At 37.9% G+C, this 16073-nt stretch overlaps 2 protein-coding genes across 3 annotated transcripts; one reads left to right on the top strand and one right to left on the bottom strand.

Annotated features, from left to right (window-relative positions):
• Window positions 1–293: 293 nt before the first annotated feature.
• LOC129789718 (ras-related and estrogen-regulated growth inhibitor) lies at window positions 294–9909 on the top strand. 2 transcript variants are annotated; one of them, XM_055826733.1, is made up of 4 exons: window positions 294–1143; window positions 8026–8162; window positions 8605–8787; window positions 9194–9909. In XM_055826733.1, the coding sequence occupies exons 1-4, from the start codon at window positions 1035–1037 to the stop codon at window positions 9800–9802; spliced, it is 1038 nt and encodes a 345-aa protein (XP_055682708.1). In that variant the 5' UTR covers window positions 294–1034; the 3' UTR covers window positions 9803–9909. The 2 variants fall into 2 exon arrangements, with proteins under 2 accessions (XP_055682708.1, XP_055682709.1); XM_055826734.1 differs by lacking the exon at window positions 294–1143 and adding an exon at window positions 7804–7820.
• LOC129789613 (armadillo repeat-containing protein gudu) lies at window positions 9840–14762 on the bottom strand. The gene is made up of 2 exons (XM_055826564.1): window positions 13840–14762; window positions 9840–12713 (listed from the first exon to the last, which is right to left on the bottom strand). Exons 1-2 carry the CDS (start codon window positions 14695–14697, stop codon window positions 11547–11549), a joined length of 2025 nt encoding a protein of 674 aa, XP_055682539.1. The 5' UTR covers window positions 14698–14762; the 3' UTR covers window positions 9840–11546.
• Between the last annotated feature and the right edge of the window lie 1311 nt (window positions 14763–16073).

Below are 16073 nucleotides of genomic sequence, written 5' to 3'. Positions count from 1 at the left end.
CACACACAGACTCCTCCATCTGCGCCAGGCGCCTCCACGCAAAAGAATTCTCCATCGAAAGTGCTTTATATTCTGTGGCGCGTAGAATTTTCCCAACAGTTGGTTGCTGGCAACTGGGAAAATCACTCGAGGGGGAAAATACACATAAATTCATTGACAATTAGTTGAGGTATCGTGCTTGTACATCAAATGTGATTTTGTGATTTATTGTGGAGGAAATATTGCACAGAGCAACGAATTTTTATGTGCTGACAAAGAGATCTTTTCGAGCTCTTTTTGTGAAGAACAAAAAAAACAAAGAGGTTTCAATTTCATTTCCATGCAAGATTGAATGTTTAAAAAAAATACATAATTTTACCAATTAAGAGAAAATTGTGTCAGTGTAATTTTATGTGTCTAAAAGTGCGTAAAAATATATATGAACGTTGGTGTGTTTGAATGTGATTCCAATTATAAGAAAATATATAAATAAATCATATTGAGAAAAGTATTATAAATACAGCGAGACGACGATTCTGTTAAGTAACTGTGAGATCGGTTTTCCCTGAAGTATATTATACCGCAGAAATGCCAAGTGATGGTGGAAAACTCATTAAATTGCAGACGACGAGAAGAAAGAGTGAAAATTTCTTAAGAATTTCAATCACAATGGAACCCTGAATGTGGAATGAACGTGAAATTCTCGGCAATGTGAAGACCTTTATGCTGTACCATCGCCCTCCGTATATGTTGTGGCAGTTACAACCCCACGGAGACTTTATACAGCTTCTCAATTAGGGGGTACCTACATACACGAAAAAAAAGAAGAAAATTCCTATATTCTCATCCCAGCGAAAAATCATTGTTTTTCTCCGTATTTTCCAACACATACCGCGCGCGGATGAACAATTCCGAGACAGAAATAATATTCTAAATACCATGCGAGACAGTGTTTTAATTATAAACTCATTGAGATATTTATGTTTTATTAAATATTTCTCCATTGAGTGACACAGTAGTGTCGAAGATAAAGTCAAGAAGTTTGTGTGCTGAAAATGATGAGCACGTCACCAAAATCTTCACTCGCCAAGCTTGGATTGCATTCGAATAAGAGCAAGACGTTCAAAGTGCTTATTATTGGACACAGTGGTGTTGGGAAGACAGGTAAATTGCCACATGGATCAACCTTATTCCCATTGCATCTCATTAGAATTATGGGGTTTCATCAATGTGCGTGAAAAGTTCGGAAAATTCATTTGAAATTTTGAAAGAATTCTATTTGAACGTTTTTTTTTGCAATAAAACTTAACTAATTATTTAAGACTCTAAATTAATTTTTTATGTGTAGAATTTTTCGAGAGAACAAGAATTTTATTAAGAAAAAATATAAATTTTGAAAAGAACTGATTTATTTTATCAAAAGCGTAGCGAGTTTTTTCAAATTTTAAAGATGTAACGTTTGACATTTTTTTTAACAAACGACTGACATTTTTCTTTTAACGTTTGATGTGAATTTTTAACATTCAATTGTTCTTTGTTAACGATTGACGTTTTTCTAACGTTTATATTTATTTTAAAAATTTGAGCTTCGTTTATGTAATCATTTGTTTGACATATTTTTTAACGTAATAAAATTGACATTTCCTTTTTAAGTTTCAGAATTAAAAAAAAATAAAGAAATAATCCTAAAATCAGAGTCCATTTTTATTCAAGAACATTTCAAAGAAAACTTTTAAATAATTTAAATTAAAAATTCCTTAACAAAGAAAATTCTTCTTTTCAAAAATTTATCGCATAAATCCCAAACAGTTTCAATAATTTCATAAAATTCTAAAATTTCCATGAAATATTAAATTAAATTCAATGTCTAATCATCATAGTTTTCATAAAATGAAAATCTATGGGAAATGCGCTTGAATACATTCCGCAAGACTGGATTTTGTATTCCTTAATAAGCTCATTCATCAATTGAAAAACTTCTTCTTGTCGGGATTTATTCCTTCAGGAAGTTTTTGAAATTGAAATTGATAATTAAGATGTTATTGAAAACTGCGGTGACCCAATAAAAAAATTGAATTGCGTCGTTTTTCTCATTAATCTCTGTCGATTTATTAGTGAAGCAAATTTCAAACGACGCAAATTGATTTCTTCTGCAACACTAGAGCATACACCTGTGTACCCACCGCGTGCAGGTGGTATCGATGCAAAAAAAATGCGGTTTGATTAAATGAAAACAATGTTGGGTTCAAATTTCATTCCTTGTTTCTTTTTAATTGCCACCCAAGTGTTTGTCGGTGTGCCCTTGTAAATGCGGCTGATTGCTGTAATTCGGAATTAAGGACATTCTGAAGGGGGCGAGTGGGGTGGGGGCGGGTAGGTCAGAAAGAATGTGATAAGATAAATTCAATAACGTGGGAAATGTCGCATTTGCTTAGGTTTGTTCACGCAGAAGGGAAATGTTCTCAGAATCGCGATATATATTTCCCTCAGCCCCTGATTTCCCAGAAATTCTGTAAACACACGATGGATGATCCAAAGTCTGACCTAGAGGCTGTCCAGTAGAAGCGACAGCGTAATCTTGATGAAGGGCTGTCTGCGTTGGAGTTCTTTTTTTTTCTACCCAGTTCTGCAGAATGATGGAATCTCAGTGATATAGCTTGGCTGAATGAAATGGAAAAGGGATTTATAATAAATTTCATTTCAATTCTTAAGCTTTATTTAGGAGCTTGGTAAAAGCTTTAAGACGCTTTAAAATATGGAACTATTTGGAAAATTGCGTAGAAGAGTTTTGAAGCTGTTGGAGAGAATTAAGAGCGTTGTTTAATGAAGTTTAATGACTCTCTATAAGAGTATCAGTTTAAATAACATCGCACAATAATAAAATACATATAAAAACCTGGGGAAATTATTAAATATTTATTTAGCAATAAAATTTTCTACGTCGATTTATTCTTTCTTAATCTGCTCCTGACTGTTGGCATTCTTCAAAATTGTCTTCCGGGAACAACTGGGCTCGCAATATATTTTTATTCAATAAAAGCGTCCACCCATTTTCCCGCCAAATTGTAATCCCTCCGCATGGGATGTTTTAGCTTGATATCTTGAGAGTGTTTGTAATATAATTTTTTATAGTATTTGACATGTCGTAAACATATAACACTCTTTTCCCGTATCTATACCAATAAATGTCACCAGCAACGGATGCTATATATGTGCTATATAGGATGTCCTTCGTGGCGTGAAATTAAGACGCAGCAAAAAGCCAAAACACTGCAGCTTTTTGGAACCTTCTGCTGTTTAAAAATTTATTAAGAACATTTAGGGCTTGTTTTAAAATTTATTCAAACCATGTGAATGCTTTAAAAAATTTAGTTGGAACATTTTGCTGGTTTTAAATTAACACGAAAATGTGAAAATCTCCATAAAACAATTTTCCATGCCCATTAAGATTCCTCAGGAGAGGGAAATTTATGGCTTAACCTCTTACCGTGTATATGGGAGGTTTGGTGCGAGATTTAATGATGCTTGAAGGGTTGATTTTCTCACAGTCGTGCTTTTTCCTGTCCCCCTAATGGGACTTAATCGGCCACACACACTTCCTCGTATTGCCTTAGACAATTTGAGGTGGATTGCCTAAATCAACACAAAGAGGAATCCACCCATCCGGAGAAGAAAAACAGACACACAGGGTGGTGTGCCAGACGCATGAGAGAAATGACGCGAAAAAGGGTTTCAATAGAAGGGATGTGATTCACTTTACCTACTCAGGGAAGACCGGGTAGACCTTTCAGAATATTTTTCCTAAAGATGAACGAGTTTATTTTACTCTTTTTCATAATATCTGTTATTTTTTCCGTTTAAGATTTGAAAATTTAAAGAGATTCCTGAGATTTCTCTTTAAAATATTTATGAGCAGATTAAAGAAATTCAATTTAATACAGTGACTACCCTGTACAACGAACATCGTTTCCTTAAGACTTTTTTTTAGACTTTTGTGGATTCATAGAAAAATTCTCCTTACATAAAAAAAAGTTTCTACAATTCTAAAAATTCTTTTTTATAATAAATCTATATCCTTAGAAAGTTTCACACCTCTAGTTTTGCACAAAAAGTATTTCACCTGCCGTGGTTTTGGACCATTCAACCCTCAGAGAGAGATCCTACCACGCCATTGTATTGAGAAGGATTTTCTGTGGGTGGTGCCGTACGATTATATTGAATTTCCGGAAGTGAATGGTTGTATGCCAAGGGTAAACAGAATGACAAATATGGGGTTGCTCCTTGCCACGCAGGAGGCAGACCAGGCGGAGTATGAGGTGTCCGTGGGAAAGGGGCGCGTCAAAGAAAGACGCGTCGGAAATTTACTAAGAATTTTCGCTATATTCGCATGGTTTGATTGAAAGTCTCTCTCCCACACTTCTGGGTCATTCACCCACATTCGCAGCAAAGCAAAATGTGCGAAATAAACCGTCCAAAGGGAATTATATAAGGTAAATAAGAGAAGAGTGAAAGAGCAAATTTACCAGCAAGTCTGTGTCAATGCGAAATTCACACGAAGCTCCATATTTTTTGTTTACCTGCTCGAAATGATGAAACTGACATTTTGTCACATGGTATGGGGGCCCTCTGGTACAAAATAAACGGCGCCCCCATGGCCCCCCATTCCGTAACTAATCTCACGCGGAGTATTCACTGTGGCTGGGTAGGAAATGGCGTCGCAATATGATGGAAATTCAGTTAAAAGACCATCACGCTAATCGTTTCAATTTAATTTTCAACCCTTGACAATATCAATTTATGCGAAAAAGAAAGGAAACGACGGGAAATCTTTGATGGTTTCTATAGCGAAAAATTTTGCGTAAGAAAGTCACCTTTCTGTGGAAGCCAAATCAGTCAGAAGGTGTCGTAATAAGATTATTTTAAACAAAGTTAAATATGAAATATATTGAAAGATCAAAGGGAAGGAAATGCGTTATAGAATGGCAAAGATAGATGAAAATCTCAATTATTTAACATGGCGGTTCGTTTTGGATTTTTTTCTTCAAAGAAGCGGCTTATTCTATTTTTAAAAATTCCATTTTATGGATATCTTTTCTTTGTTCGATAATGCAAATTCTAATAATAATTTATAGTTATAAAAAAGTCAATCAAACGGTTAATAAGCATGTTGTATTTATGTAGTTATATTGTGGATACTTTTATGAATTAAATATTCGTTATATTAAACAACTAATTTTTATAATTTTTATTGTGAATTATGGTTATTTATTATGATTTTTATGGCACAACAAAAAGAAAAAAATTAAAATTCTTAAAGAAAAGGAAGCCATAATTAAACTAAAGAAAAACGTTCGTTATATGAGGACCTCACTGTATATTTATTTTTATTCATAATTTCTTAACATTTTGCATAAAAATCACAAAAAATACATAACGTAGCATTTGCTAAAAAAAATTTCTTTAGCTGAATAGGTTAAGTGTTGTTCTTATCAACCAAAAACATTGACACATTTTACCACTTTTGGTTGAGAAAGAAGGGCTTAATTTTTGCATGTAATTAGCTTTATTGATTTGGGTCGGATGAAAGTCACGTCTGGGTTTTTAATGACTTTTAAAATATATACATTGCTGATAAACGTCTTGCTTGATGATGAGAAAATTATGAATGGGGGTGGCTTTTTGTCGCAAAAGAGCTCTTTGGCGAATCATTCACCTCTTGCACGCAAGAGAATGAGGGGAGGAAAAAAAGGCTGCAACAATACATCTTGCGTGGGAAAAGTAAATCTCAACCTCCTTCAGCATAAGAACTCCACACAAACTTATGATTGACGAGATCTTTTTGCGTGTCTCGCATTCTCTTTCTTGCGAGCTTTAATCTCCAAATCAACAGGTAGTAAAAGCACGATGTCTCGACTCGATACGACGCTGTGGGGGTGTGGGATAATAGCGTAAAGTAGGTTGTGTAGAGCGGGGGGATAAATCTCTGAAAATGGGGGGCGGATGTTGGAAGTAAATCTTGATTCGATTTTTCCTTTCTGTGTCTTATGTTTTTTATTTTACTTTTTCTTCATCTTTGAAGGATTTGTGAAGTTATCAGTTCAATGATTGGAAGTCATCAATTTCATGGTACAAATTTTCCTGATTGAGTCGTAGTGAATTCCAAGTGATTATTTGAAACGCAATTAATTTTATACGTCTCTATATTATGCCCCAACGTCTCTCATGTGAAAATCCCCCCAAATAACCACTCTATCCTTTGGCACGCGTCGAGGCCATTGATTCCCAACACGTGGTATGTATTTTGGAGGGAAAATACCAAGTCCTTTTTTTACGCACAAAATGTCTTTAAATAAAGCCCGCCCCCTCATGGGAAAAAAAGAATTTTATTTGGTTTTTGAACAATTGATGGCAATATTCGGGGCTTTGTGGCATATTTTGCGGAATTCAGAATGATATATCACTACTCTGTGTATGGGCGGGAGGTGGGTGCCAAGGGGTGGGAGGTGAAAGATAAAAAATGAGTTAGATATCATCTTTTTTTCCCCGCAAAACACGTAACATCATCATCGTGAACAAGTGGAGAAAAATAATAACGTTTATTGTTGAGGAGGTACTCAAGAGAAAACTTTTTCAATAAAGGGATTCCCTCAAACCCCCTTCCACGGAAAACTAATAATTTTCACAACGGATCCACATTTTTCCCACGCTCTGGCATTCATGGTTCAACGAAGATGCGCAGAAAAAAACACATCCTTAGGCTGGGGGGGGGGTGGTGAGAAGACTAATGTGATTCTTAATAGAAACGAGTACGATGGGAAGTGTTGCTGTGTAAAAGGAGGAATTGTGCAGATTCCTCCCTCGATTTCACACCTCATGCTTTCTCCCTCAAAAGGGAATCACAGCAGAACGTCTACGGGAGAGGGAGGTTTTTTATTTGTTTAATTCACTCCTCTTGGGGGGATTTAAATGAGCTTCCAAGCTCTGCAGGTAGTAGGAGACAATGAAGTGAAATTGGTAATTGTGAGAGCATGCCAAATAGATTGAGCCATCAAGTACAAATGCAATAAAATTTTAATTGCGTATTTGCTGTGAGATTTGTGCAGTTAATTGCCGCCAATTTACGTCCCATATATTGAAATAATCCATGAAACACGAGAGACAAAGACTTCAGAAGTGTGTGGTGTAGAGGATATTCTGGCAGATGTTGCTGCTTTTGATTTTTCTCCTGTCAATTTGGATAAATTCCCTTTTAAAGATTAATATGACCTAATTTTCAAAATATGTTATAATGAAGTTTAAATTACTTTATCTCTTGTGATTTCTGAAGATGTTGTCCTTTAATTTTTAACGAATTTTTATTTTAAATTAAATTTAAATGAGTTTGAAGGAAGGAATTCAATAAACGTATTACATCATTTATTAAAGTTCTTAGAGCTTTTCAAGTAATTTAATGTAAGAAAAGGCTTGAAAATAAAATTCTTGATTTCCTAAGAAAATTTTCTAATTCAAACTAACCCCTATTTACGGTATTCCCAAAGAATTCTTACGCATTTCAAATAAAAAAATCCATATTGATGTTTTTCATACAAAACATTTCTTTTTACTAAAAGATAAACTTTCTTTTAACCCTCCCAATAAATACTCGACTAGACAAATCGTATATTTTTTTCCATGTGACTTAACTCTCCTCTCTCTCTCTTGAGATTCGACCCTAAAAATACATCCCTTATGGGGAAATCTCTGCAGTGTAACCCCCTCCCTCGCATACCAACACTACTTATGAGGAGAGGATATAAAAGCAGTGCTTTAGCCACATAGAATTATGTGGTGTCGTACGTGGAGTATGTAAAAAAAAATATTTATGACTCTCAAGTGGGTGGGACATCGACCCCATTTCCTGGGTGTCCTCATCGTAAAAGAGGATCTTCCAATTTCGTGTCAAATTCATGATGATTCGCCACTTCCCACAGAAATTCCTGGGTAACACACATTTTTTTCTTCCTCTTCTCTTTCTCCTTCCATGTGTTTTTTTTGCCATCGGACCAGCAATGGTAGTGAGGTTCATCACCAAGAGATTTATTGGGAGCTACGACAGCAGCGATGAGAAAATCTACTCCTACACAACTGTGATTGATAATGAGATTGTTGCTTTCGACATTGCAGACCGGCCGGGACATTTCAATGTGAGATTCCACACTTATTTTATTTAAATCTTTATAATTTTTCTTAAAGCTTGATAAATTTTGTTTAATATTTATATTTGTTTGTTTTGCAAGCTTTTGAATTAAATCATAACGTTTAGGTGCCTTTTAATTTATTCAAATTGCATACATCGAGGCAACTGATGGACTTAATAACACACTATCATAATTATTTTAATAATACCTACTCTATTAAAGCTGTTTAATTACTTCTCAAACTGTTTTGTTTAATTTGTCACAAATTTAAATTTTAAAGCATTAAAATAGCTTATTTTTAAGTACTATACAAAGGCGCCTAAATGTATGCAATTTGTAGTAAAATGCAAAAACACTTAATGGCGTCGCAGCGTCTTTTCCTCCACTTGGTGAAAATATCACTTGTGCGATATAACATAATTTGATAAGAAACCTGTCTCTTTTCAAGACGACTGACATGGACAAGTACAAGAATGCCGAGAGGAAAGCACTGGATCTGGAGACGCAGTGCAGATGGGCAGACGCCTTCATCCTCGTCTACTCCGTAACAGATAAATGCAGCTTCGATGAGTGCAACCGCCTCAAGTTTCTCATAAATTACAACAAGAGGCGACGTAAACTCACAAACAAGGTAATAAGCAGAGGGGTTGTGGTTGCGCCACATCATCCCTCTTGTCGCGTGATTGATTTCACACAGCCCCCCTCCAAGCCACCCCTCAGCCTCGAGGAGATGTGTCGATGATGATAATACAACAAAAGAGGCGCAATCCTTCATACAGCCCTCGCCCTCCTTCCATGGAGAAAAAAAAAGATAATTGACGGTGGCAGTGGTATTTGTTGCCTCTCTTGGGAGCTCTAACTGGGCTGAGGAGGACACTCTTTCACACCCAATGGCGGGGACAAATTGTGCGCATTTTTCACCATTAAAAGACTGACAAAAATAAAATATGAAACCATTCTTGCACAACGTCCCTTCGCCAATTGTCTTTTTTGTCCCTAATGCCAGTTTTTCTTCTTTTTTTTTGCTTCGCTTATAGGAAAGTCTGATGGACGTGCCTGTGATTTTGGTGGGGAACAAAAATGACCAATGGGGTGATCGGATGGTGTCCAACGAGGAGGGCTACCGACGCTCCAAGGAAATCAGCTGTGTGTGCTTCCATGAGATTTCAGCACGAGAGAGTGCAGAGCAGGTGATGGCTGTCTTCCGGGATGCCACACGGTACTGGCGCGTTCTCAGCAAATCTCCCAAACTCAAGAGGTCCACAAGTGAAACAGCCAGTGAGCTGGCTGTGAGTCCTGATCCCTTGACACCCTGCCTCCTGCCAATTGATGGCGCTGTTACACCCACCGCAACAACACCCCCTGTGCGGAGTGAGAAGCGAATGTCGATGCTCTTCTTTGGGCGCCTATGGGCTGAGAGTAGCCCCGATGAGAATGATGAGTTGCAGACGAAGGAGAGCAACTCAAAGGAGAATGGACCATTCCGGGAACGTGCCTCCACCGATGGTACTCTCCTCTCACGTCCACGACGATGGCGCTTCCCACCACCCACAACGTCCGGAAGTGGTTCCTTGACCCCGCACCCACGCAGCGAGCGCCGCATGAGCATCTCCCTGCGTGGCAGTAACACCAATTCCAGCTATTAACCCCATAGGGCAGACAAAGAGTGAGAGCAGAGACGTGTTTCCCATACATTCGACCCACAATTCCGGGGGCTACAGATGTCTCGTGATGGAAACTTGGGATAGTAGCTTTGGGGGGGGGGGCGGCGCGGGGAGTTTTGCCTTTTAATTGCAAAAGGAATTTCTTTACAACAACGACAAGAATGGATCCTTGGTCCTTTCTCAGAAATTTGTCTTTAAAATATTGATTTAGTATTCGGGGGATTGCAAAACGAAATTAAATTGGGAAAGCTCTGTGAGTCCACACGGTTCGTTAGTCGTGATGAATTAAAATTTAAATTAAGTAATATTGAATAAGAATCAACGATTTAATATTTAATTTGAGAGTTACAAGACCAGAAAAAATGAACTTCTTCTTTCTTTAGTAAATTAATATTTTTTTATGATGGAAAATATTTGGATTAAAGTGATAAATTTAATGGGAATAATTAAGTAATTTTAATGAATCTTAAAGATTGAGATTTGACAGATTTTTTTCACTAAAATGTTCAAAGAAAAATTATTGATTTTTTAAAATTTCTTTTTGTGAAATTCTTTAGGAGTTTAGGCAAATTCTTACGCTTCATTATCTTAAATTTTAAACCAAATATAGAATAGAGTAAATGATGTAAAGTTTATTAACTCTGTGGTCATGTCGGTGTTTAATATTTAGATATTACAAGCTAAAGAATAAAAAAAAATATTTTTTTATCTCCTCAATTCGAGTGCTTTTAAAAATATTTTTGCCAAAAGAAAATGAATTAAAAAATTTTAAAATATAGATTTTTTTAAGTTAATCTGACAAAGCATTCAACCTTTAAAAAAATAAGGAACTATAGCTCAGTCGATTACTTTCATTCAAACTATCTTTTAATAAAACTTTAAGCTTTTCTTGTGAAAGCTTTTGATTTATTCAACATTCTGCATAGAAAATTATATTTTTACATATTATGAAAATTGTCTATTAGGCTTTAGTAGATTTTCCAATTGATTAAAGATTAGCAAAAAAAATTAAGAAAAATAATCCTCTTGCTAAAATTCTAGAATTAATTAATTCCTGAATTATTGTGTTCGTACTTTTAGCATTCCTATTGAGAGATTTATTAAATTAAATTTTAATATTTTGTATCATAAATGATTCACTAAAAAAATGCCTTAGAATCCCTTAAGAATTTGTTAAAACTCAAATTATTCCTTCTGCAAAATTACGTCAGTTACAGCGAGACACCCTTTAGAGAGTAAACGTTTGTATTTCAAATTTTCTGCACTACACCCAGCTCTTTTCCAGCTTTCCTCGCGAGTCATCATTTTCTCCAGAATTGTGGTCGTATTTTATTTGAATTTAATTAACATTGTAAAGTACAATTTTAAAGAAGACATTGCGTGTGGGAATGTTGGAGAAAATTCACACGTTTGGGCAGTAAATGAATTTGCCCCTTTGTGGTTTTTCCTTAATCATTTTCCCATCGAGTCAATTTGAAAAAAAAGGGGAAAAGATAAGCTTATTATCACTATGGATACATTGAATATATCTAATCTGTAATTCCCGTGTTCATGGCTATAAGGAGAATGTTTAGTGTTTTGATGTAAGATATATAATGTTAAGAAATAAATATATAATGTATCCGTTGACTGCATCATTCTGCTTTTCTTTTTGTTTCTCCTACACACAGTTGAGACACAAACCCGGGATTTCCTAGAGTTTAGCTCAAGATTTTCGCGCGTTTTTTTAGAGCTCAACGCCGAGAAGGTGTTCCTGGGCACGCAAAGCGAGTTTCCGGATGTTCTGCAAGCATCCTGCTGAGGCTTCCTGAAGGGCACGATCCCTGGAGCCGACGGTTTCCAGCAGGAACGGTACAACACCACTTTGATGCATTGTGATGCAGTTCTGTGGGTCTTCAGAGAGCTTCTCAAGGGCCATTGCTGTTGTTCGATGAACTCTGGGATTTGAACTGACCATGTAGCCCACAATGGGCGTGACTGTCTTCAATCTCCCCAATTCGTGAGTATTTTTGCCGTATGGAGCACAACTGGCTATAGCTGCTGCCAAATTCTCCCGCAGAAGATCATCCGTGGTGTGAACTAATTCTGCCAGCATGTAGATGACTTTGTGATCCGAGAGAACTGCCAGGTTGTCCTTATCCTTGGCAATGGTGGCAATAGCGGCACACACCGCGGACAGCACGAGATTATCCTTGGATTTCAGCAAACCAACTACAAGCTCCAAAGCTCCCACAAAGCTCCTCACCAATTCACCAGATTCATGAGCATTCTCAATGCATGGGCACATAGCCCACGCAGCGTAGGCTTGAACATGGGGATTGGGATTCTTCAGAAGTGACCACAGGAGCCGGATTGCATCCAAATCCTCCAGAATTTTCATACTTTCTGGCTCCTGGGCGCATTCCTTGAGCACCTTGGCAACATTCTCTAGCAATGGTGGATGCGTGGCATTCAACAAGTCCACAAGTAGTGGCAACCCACCGGATGTTCTCAGTGTTTCCCGATTATTGGGAAATTTCACACACTCCGCAATCCCTCCCACAACATTGGTCAGCACTTCGTCATTCTCATCCGTTAGTAGCTGCACGAGAATTGTGATGGCTTTCAGCTGATCCAGGCGCTTCATGTTCGCATCTGATGCTGCACACTTCCATATGGCTCCCGTGGCAGCCGCCAGGAGGGGTTTATTCTCCCGCACTGTCTTATCCTTGAGAATGGACACGAGTGGATCTAATCCCATAGCCTCCCGCACCATATCACTGGCTACCCTATCGCTGGCGCATTTGAAAATTGCCGAACTACACTGCATCTTTAGTTCGAGATTCTGAGAATTTAAGTGACTCACAATGTCTGAAATCATTCCTTCCGTCGTGATGGCAAGCTGATAGCTCGGCTGCAATGGAAGAGAGAAAGTTCTCACACAGCTCTACTCCGAAAATAAAATTAATTAGCATGACCCCTTAAAACAAAGTTCATGCACAGAGAAGGAGGGTAGGTACATCGTGCAAACTCATGCCGGAAACAAGTTGTAAATGTCTCATTTATGGAAAGTTTTCCGTGATTTTTGGCCAAATTCCCTCGTTTTGCATAAATTATGTCGCGTGGGGAAAATGTCAAGCAAGGGCAGGAGCATCGGTGTGAGAACAATCAGAGCGAAGAGGTTGTCGCTGCAGCAACATTTTCTGCATTAATGGTACTTTTAATCTTTTCTCTCTTTATGAAATTCTGCCAATTAATTAAGGATGAAGGTATTAAGTTTCGGTTTTCACAATAAAATTAATTCTCAATGCTTGTTCCAGGAGTTTTTGGCAGGAATTGAGCTTTTTAAGCTTTCTTATGTATATAAATAGCAAGTTACAGAATTTGCGACGAAATAATAAATGTTTTAGAGGAGACTAGGGCTGAGTTAGATCATTTAAATAATTTTTAATTAAAGAAAATTATGTAAAATATTTTTTTTCTTTTCATTTGAAAGAAGAAAATAAAGTTTTAAATAAGGATTAAATTATTCTTTCCAATGAAATTTAGCCCTAATAGCCCATATAACTTTTATTTCGATTTCCTTCAACAAATTTTTAATTTTTCTTTAGTTAGAATTTTTTCTCTTCGAATAACTTTTTAATTAATTCGATTTCCTCTAAATTCTCGGAAGAAATGGATCTATAATTCCCTCTCATAGCTGCTTATTCCTTCGTTAAAGTTATACCTACACTACAGCTTGTCATGGGTGTCGTATTACGAGGTATTTCAAACATCTGCAGCATTCAGTGGCTATGTGCCGGAGAAAAGCTGAATGGAAAGGATGGAAAGTACATGTGGAAATTCTTATGCGAATCCCTAATTGCCTTTCTGTTGGAGATTCCTTGCACAATTTCATCCTCTCTTGTGCATTTCACTAAAGATGTTGTTGTCTTATTAGTCTCACAGAAAAGCGGATTTAAAATTAAAGGACATGGGGATACTGAAGGGTTAATTAATAGAAAGGATTTTCTTTTTTTCTCTCTTCTGGAAATCATTACCTGCGATGCGCATTGCTGAACAGTTCCCATGATGGGCACTACGATGTCAATGTGGACACTCTTGAGGAGCTTTCCCATGAGAGGGACTAATCCATAGCGCCTCATTAGCTCCTTGTTGTGTCGGGATTCGGAGAGAGACCACAGAGCTCTGGCTCCTGCCTTTGCCATTGTCAGCACTGCCTGTTCATCCTCATTTAGATTATCCCATACAGTTACGAGGCAACGCATTGGAACATCCAGGAGATCTACAAGAGGTGGTATCCCATTGTATTTCCTCACCAGCTTCCTTGCCAGGCGAACTTTCGCTACATTTGCCACAGTTTCCGCTGCCATTGTTTTGAGATCACGCATTGGTTCATTTAGAATGTGGATGAGGAGAGGTATCCCACCGAGATCCACAATTGTTCGCCGGATGTCCGTATTGAGGGAGATTGCGGAGAGAACAGTAAGAGCGCCTAGACGGCATTTAATGTCGTTACTCTCGAGGAGATTTACAAGAACCTCAAGTCCACCAATGTCCTGGATTGCCAGCTGATTAATCTGCGTGGTGAGGTCGTAATCCTTTAGGCAGCACAGAGCGACAATGGTTGCTGTTTGATTCCCGGCTTTGATGTACTTGACCAACTTCTGGATGTGCCAATATTCCGAAGGGAGATCACTAGCCCTATTGGTATCCTTCCAGCGCTCCTCCTCATCCGACGATGATTCCTTCTCCGTGGAATCCGAATCTTCAACACTATCCACACGAAATCGGTGTAGCTGGCCTTTACCACCACCACTAGTCACGGATGTTGTTCTTGAGGTTTTCTTTGCAGTACGTCGCGTGGAACGGGAAGAACGCGCAATGTTGCCCGACATGACACAAAGAGATTTTTTCTTTCAGCACAAATTCTTGAGATTAATTGCTACGGAGGAGTTAAAACACAAAGTCAGGATTTTCATTTGGGAAACGTAAATTTTGTTAGGAATTTTCCATGGTGGTTGCTAGGACTACCAGTATGCGCGTGCACGTGAAAAATAATGCCAAAGAGGGAGGAAAAAAAAGCTCATTCTACAACCCCCTTTGGGGTGATTTCAATACTACATAACACAAAAAAATCTTTTCAGGAAAATCTTGGAAATCTTTTAATTTTTTTCGGTTTTATTTATAATTTTTTATAAAGATATTTAAGCAAGCGGGAAAGCATATCGCTAATATCTGTTGAGCTTACTTTATTTCGCTCCAGACACGACGACAAAAATTCTATATAGGTAAGCTTTTAATATAAAAAGCTCCATCGGGTGGAGCAAATTAATTTAATTTGAAATGGATTACCCCTTGTTGTCTGCAGCCATCCCGCAGTGTGTAAAGTATTTAGGGGTGGAATTTATTAAAATAATGCGCGCACCTCGGAGGAGCTTAGCTGCAAAGTTCCGTACGATGACTCAAATCCCATCATCTCTCGCTTTAGTCCGAGTGTCATCCGGCACGGCGTATGCCTTTCACGGTCAGAAATCGCACTCAAAAAGCTCCCGCGTTTGCCTTTTTCTTGCCGGCATTTTCTCACAGTGTGGATGTGCATAGCATCACAGGGAGGAACTTTAATCCTCAATTAGTGATTCCATGAAGTGGGGTAGAGTCTCAAGAGTTTCAAGAGTCTAAAGAAACTATTAAAAAATTTAAAGTTTCTGCTGAGATTTTTCTCTCTCGCGTGCACTTCCGCCTCATTCCAGAGCGTGGAGAAATTTTATCCCAGCACTATGCGAAGCTCTAAGTTCATGAGTGGGTGGGAGATGTCATCGCCCACCCTCCATCCCCCAGTCTTAATCCTACACCTCCCTGCACCCCCTCACTTCACTCACATTTTCTTCATGGAGCTCCCCGAAAAAACTTTATGTGTACATTCAATTGAATAAATTCCTAATTAATTTTATTCGCTCCGTCGAGGTATCCGCCGTCCGTCAGCTACTTTCACCCCCCCCCCCTCCACATCCCGGTAGTTGGGGGTGAACTTTTCTAATTAAGATTGCATAGCAAAGAAAAAAAAAGAAAGCATTTCTTCGAACAAATAAAGTTTATTGGTGCAACTTTTACACCCACACCCCATGCTCGACAGACAAAAGGGGGTGAGCTTATTTAAGTTTTCAATTTGGCAGAGGTGTGTGTGTGTGGACACCCCCATCCCTATGATGGTGTACTGGGACAAACACCACGCCAACCCTCGGCATTTAGCGTCGCTGTATATGTCGTCCGA

The sequence above is a fragment of the Lutzomyia longipalpis genome, chromosome 2, assembly GCF_024334085.1.
Source record: "Lutzomyia longipalpis isolate SR_M1_2022 chromosome 2, ASM2433408v1".
NCBI lineage: Eukaryota > Metazoa > Arthropoda > Insecta > Diptera > Psychodidae > Lutzomyia > Lutzomyia longipalpis.
This window is presented reverse-complemented; position numbering and strand designations above follow the sequence as displayed.

Excerpts from the sequence above, each read along its gene's own strand:
- LOC129789718 (XM_055826733.1), top strand. The coding sequence starts at position 1,035 with ATGATGAGCACGTCACCAAAATCTTCACTCGCCAAGCTTGGATTGCAT. Across the intron at positions 1,144-8,025 it reads CAGTGGTGTTGGGAAGACAG|CAATGGTAGTGAGGTTCATC; the intron begins GTAAATTGCCAC and ends CCATCGGACCAG. Across the intron at positions 8,788-9,193 it reads GACGTAAACTCACAAACAAG|GAAAGTCTGATGGACGTGCC; the intron begins GTAATAAGCAGA and ends CTTCGCTTATAG.
- LOC129789613 (XM_055826564.1), bottom strand. The coding sequence starts at position 14,697 with ATGTCGGGCAACATTGCGCGTTCTTCCCGTTCCACGCGACGTACTGCA. Across the intron at positions 12,714-13,839 it reads TTCAGCAATGCGCATCGCAG|CCGAGCTATCAGCTTGCCAT; the intron begins GTAATGATTTCC and ends CTTCCATTGCAG.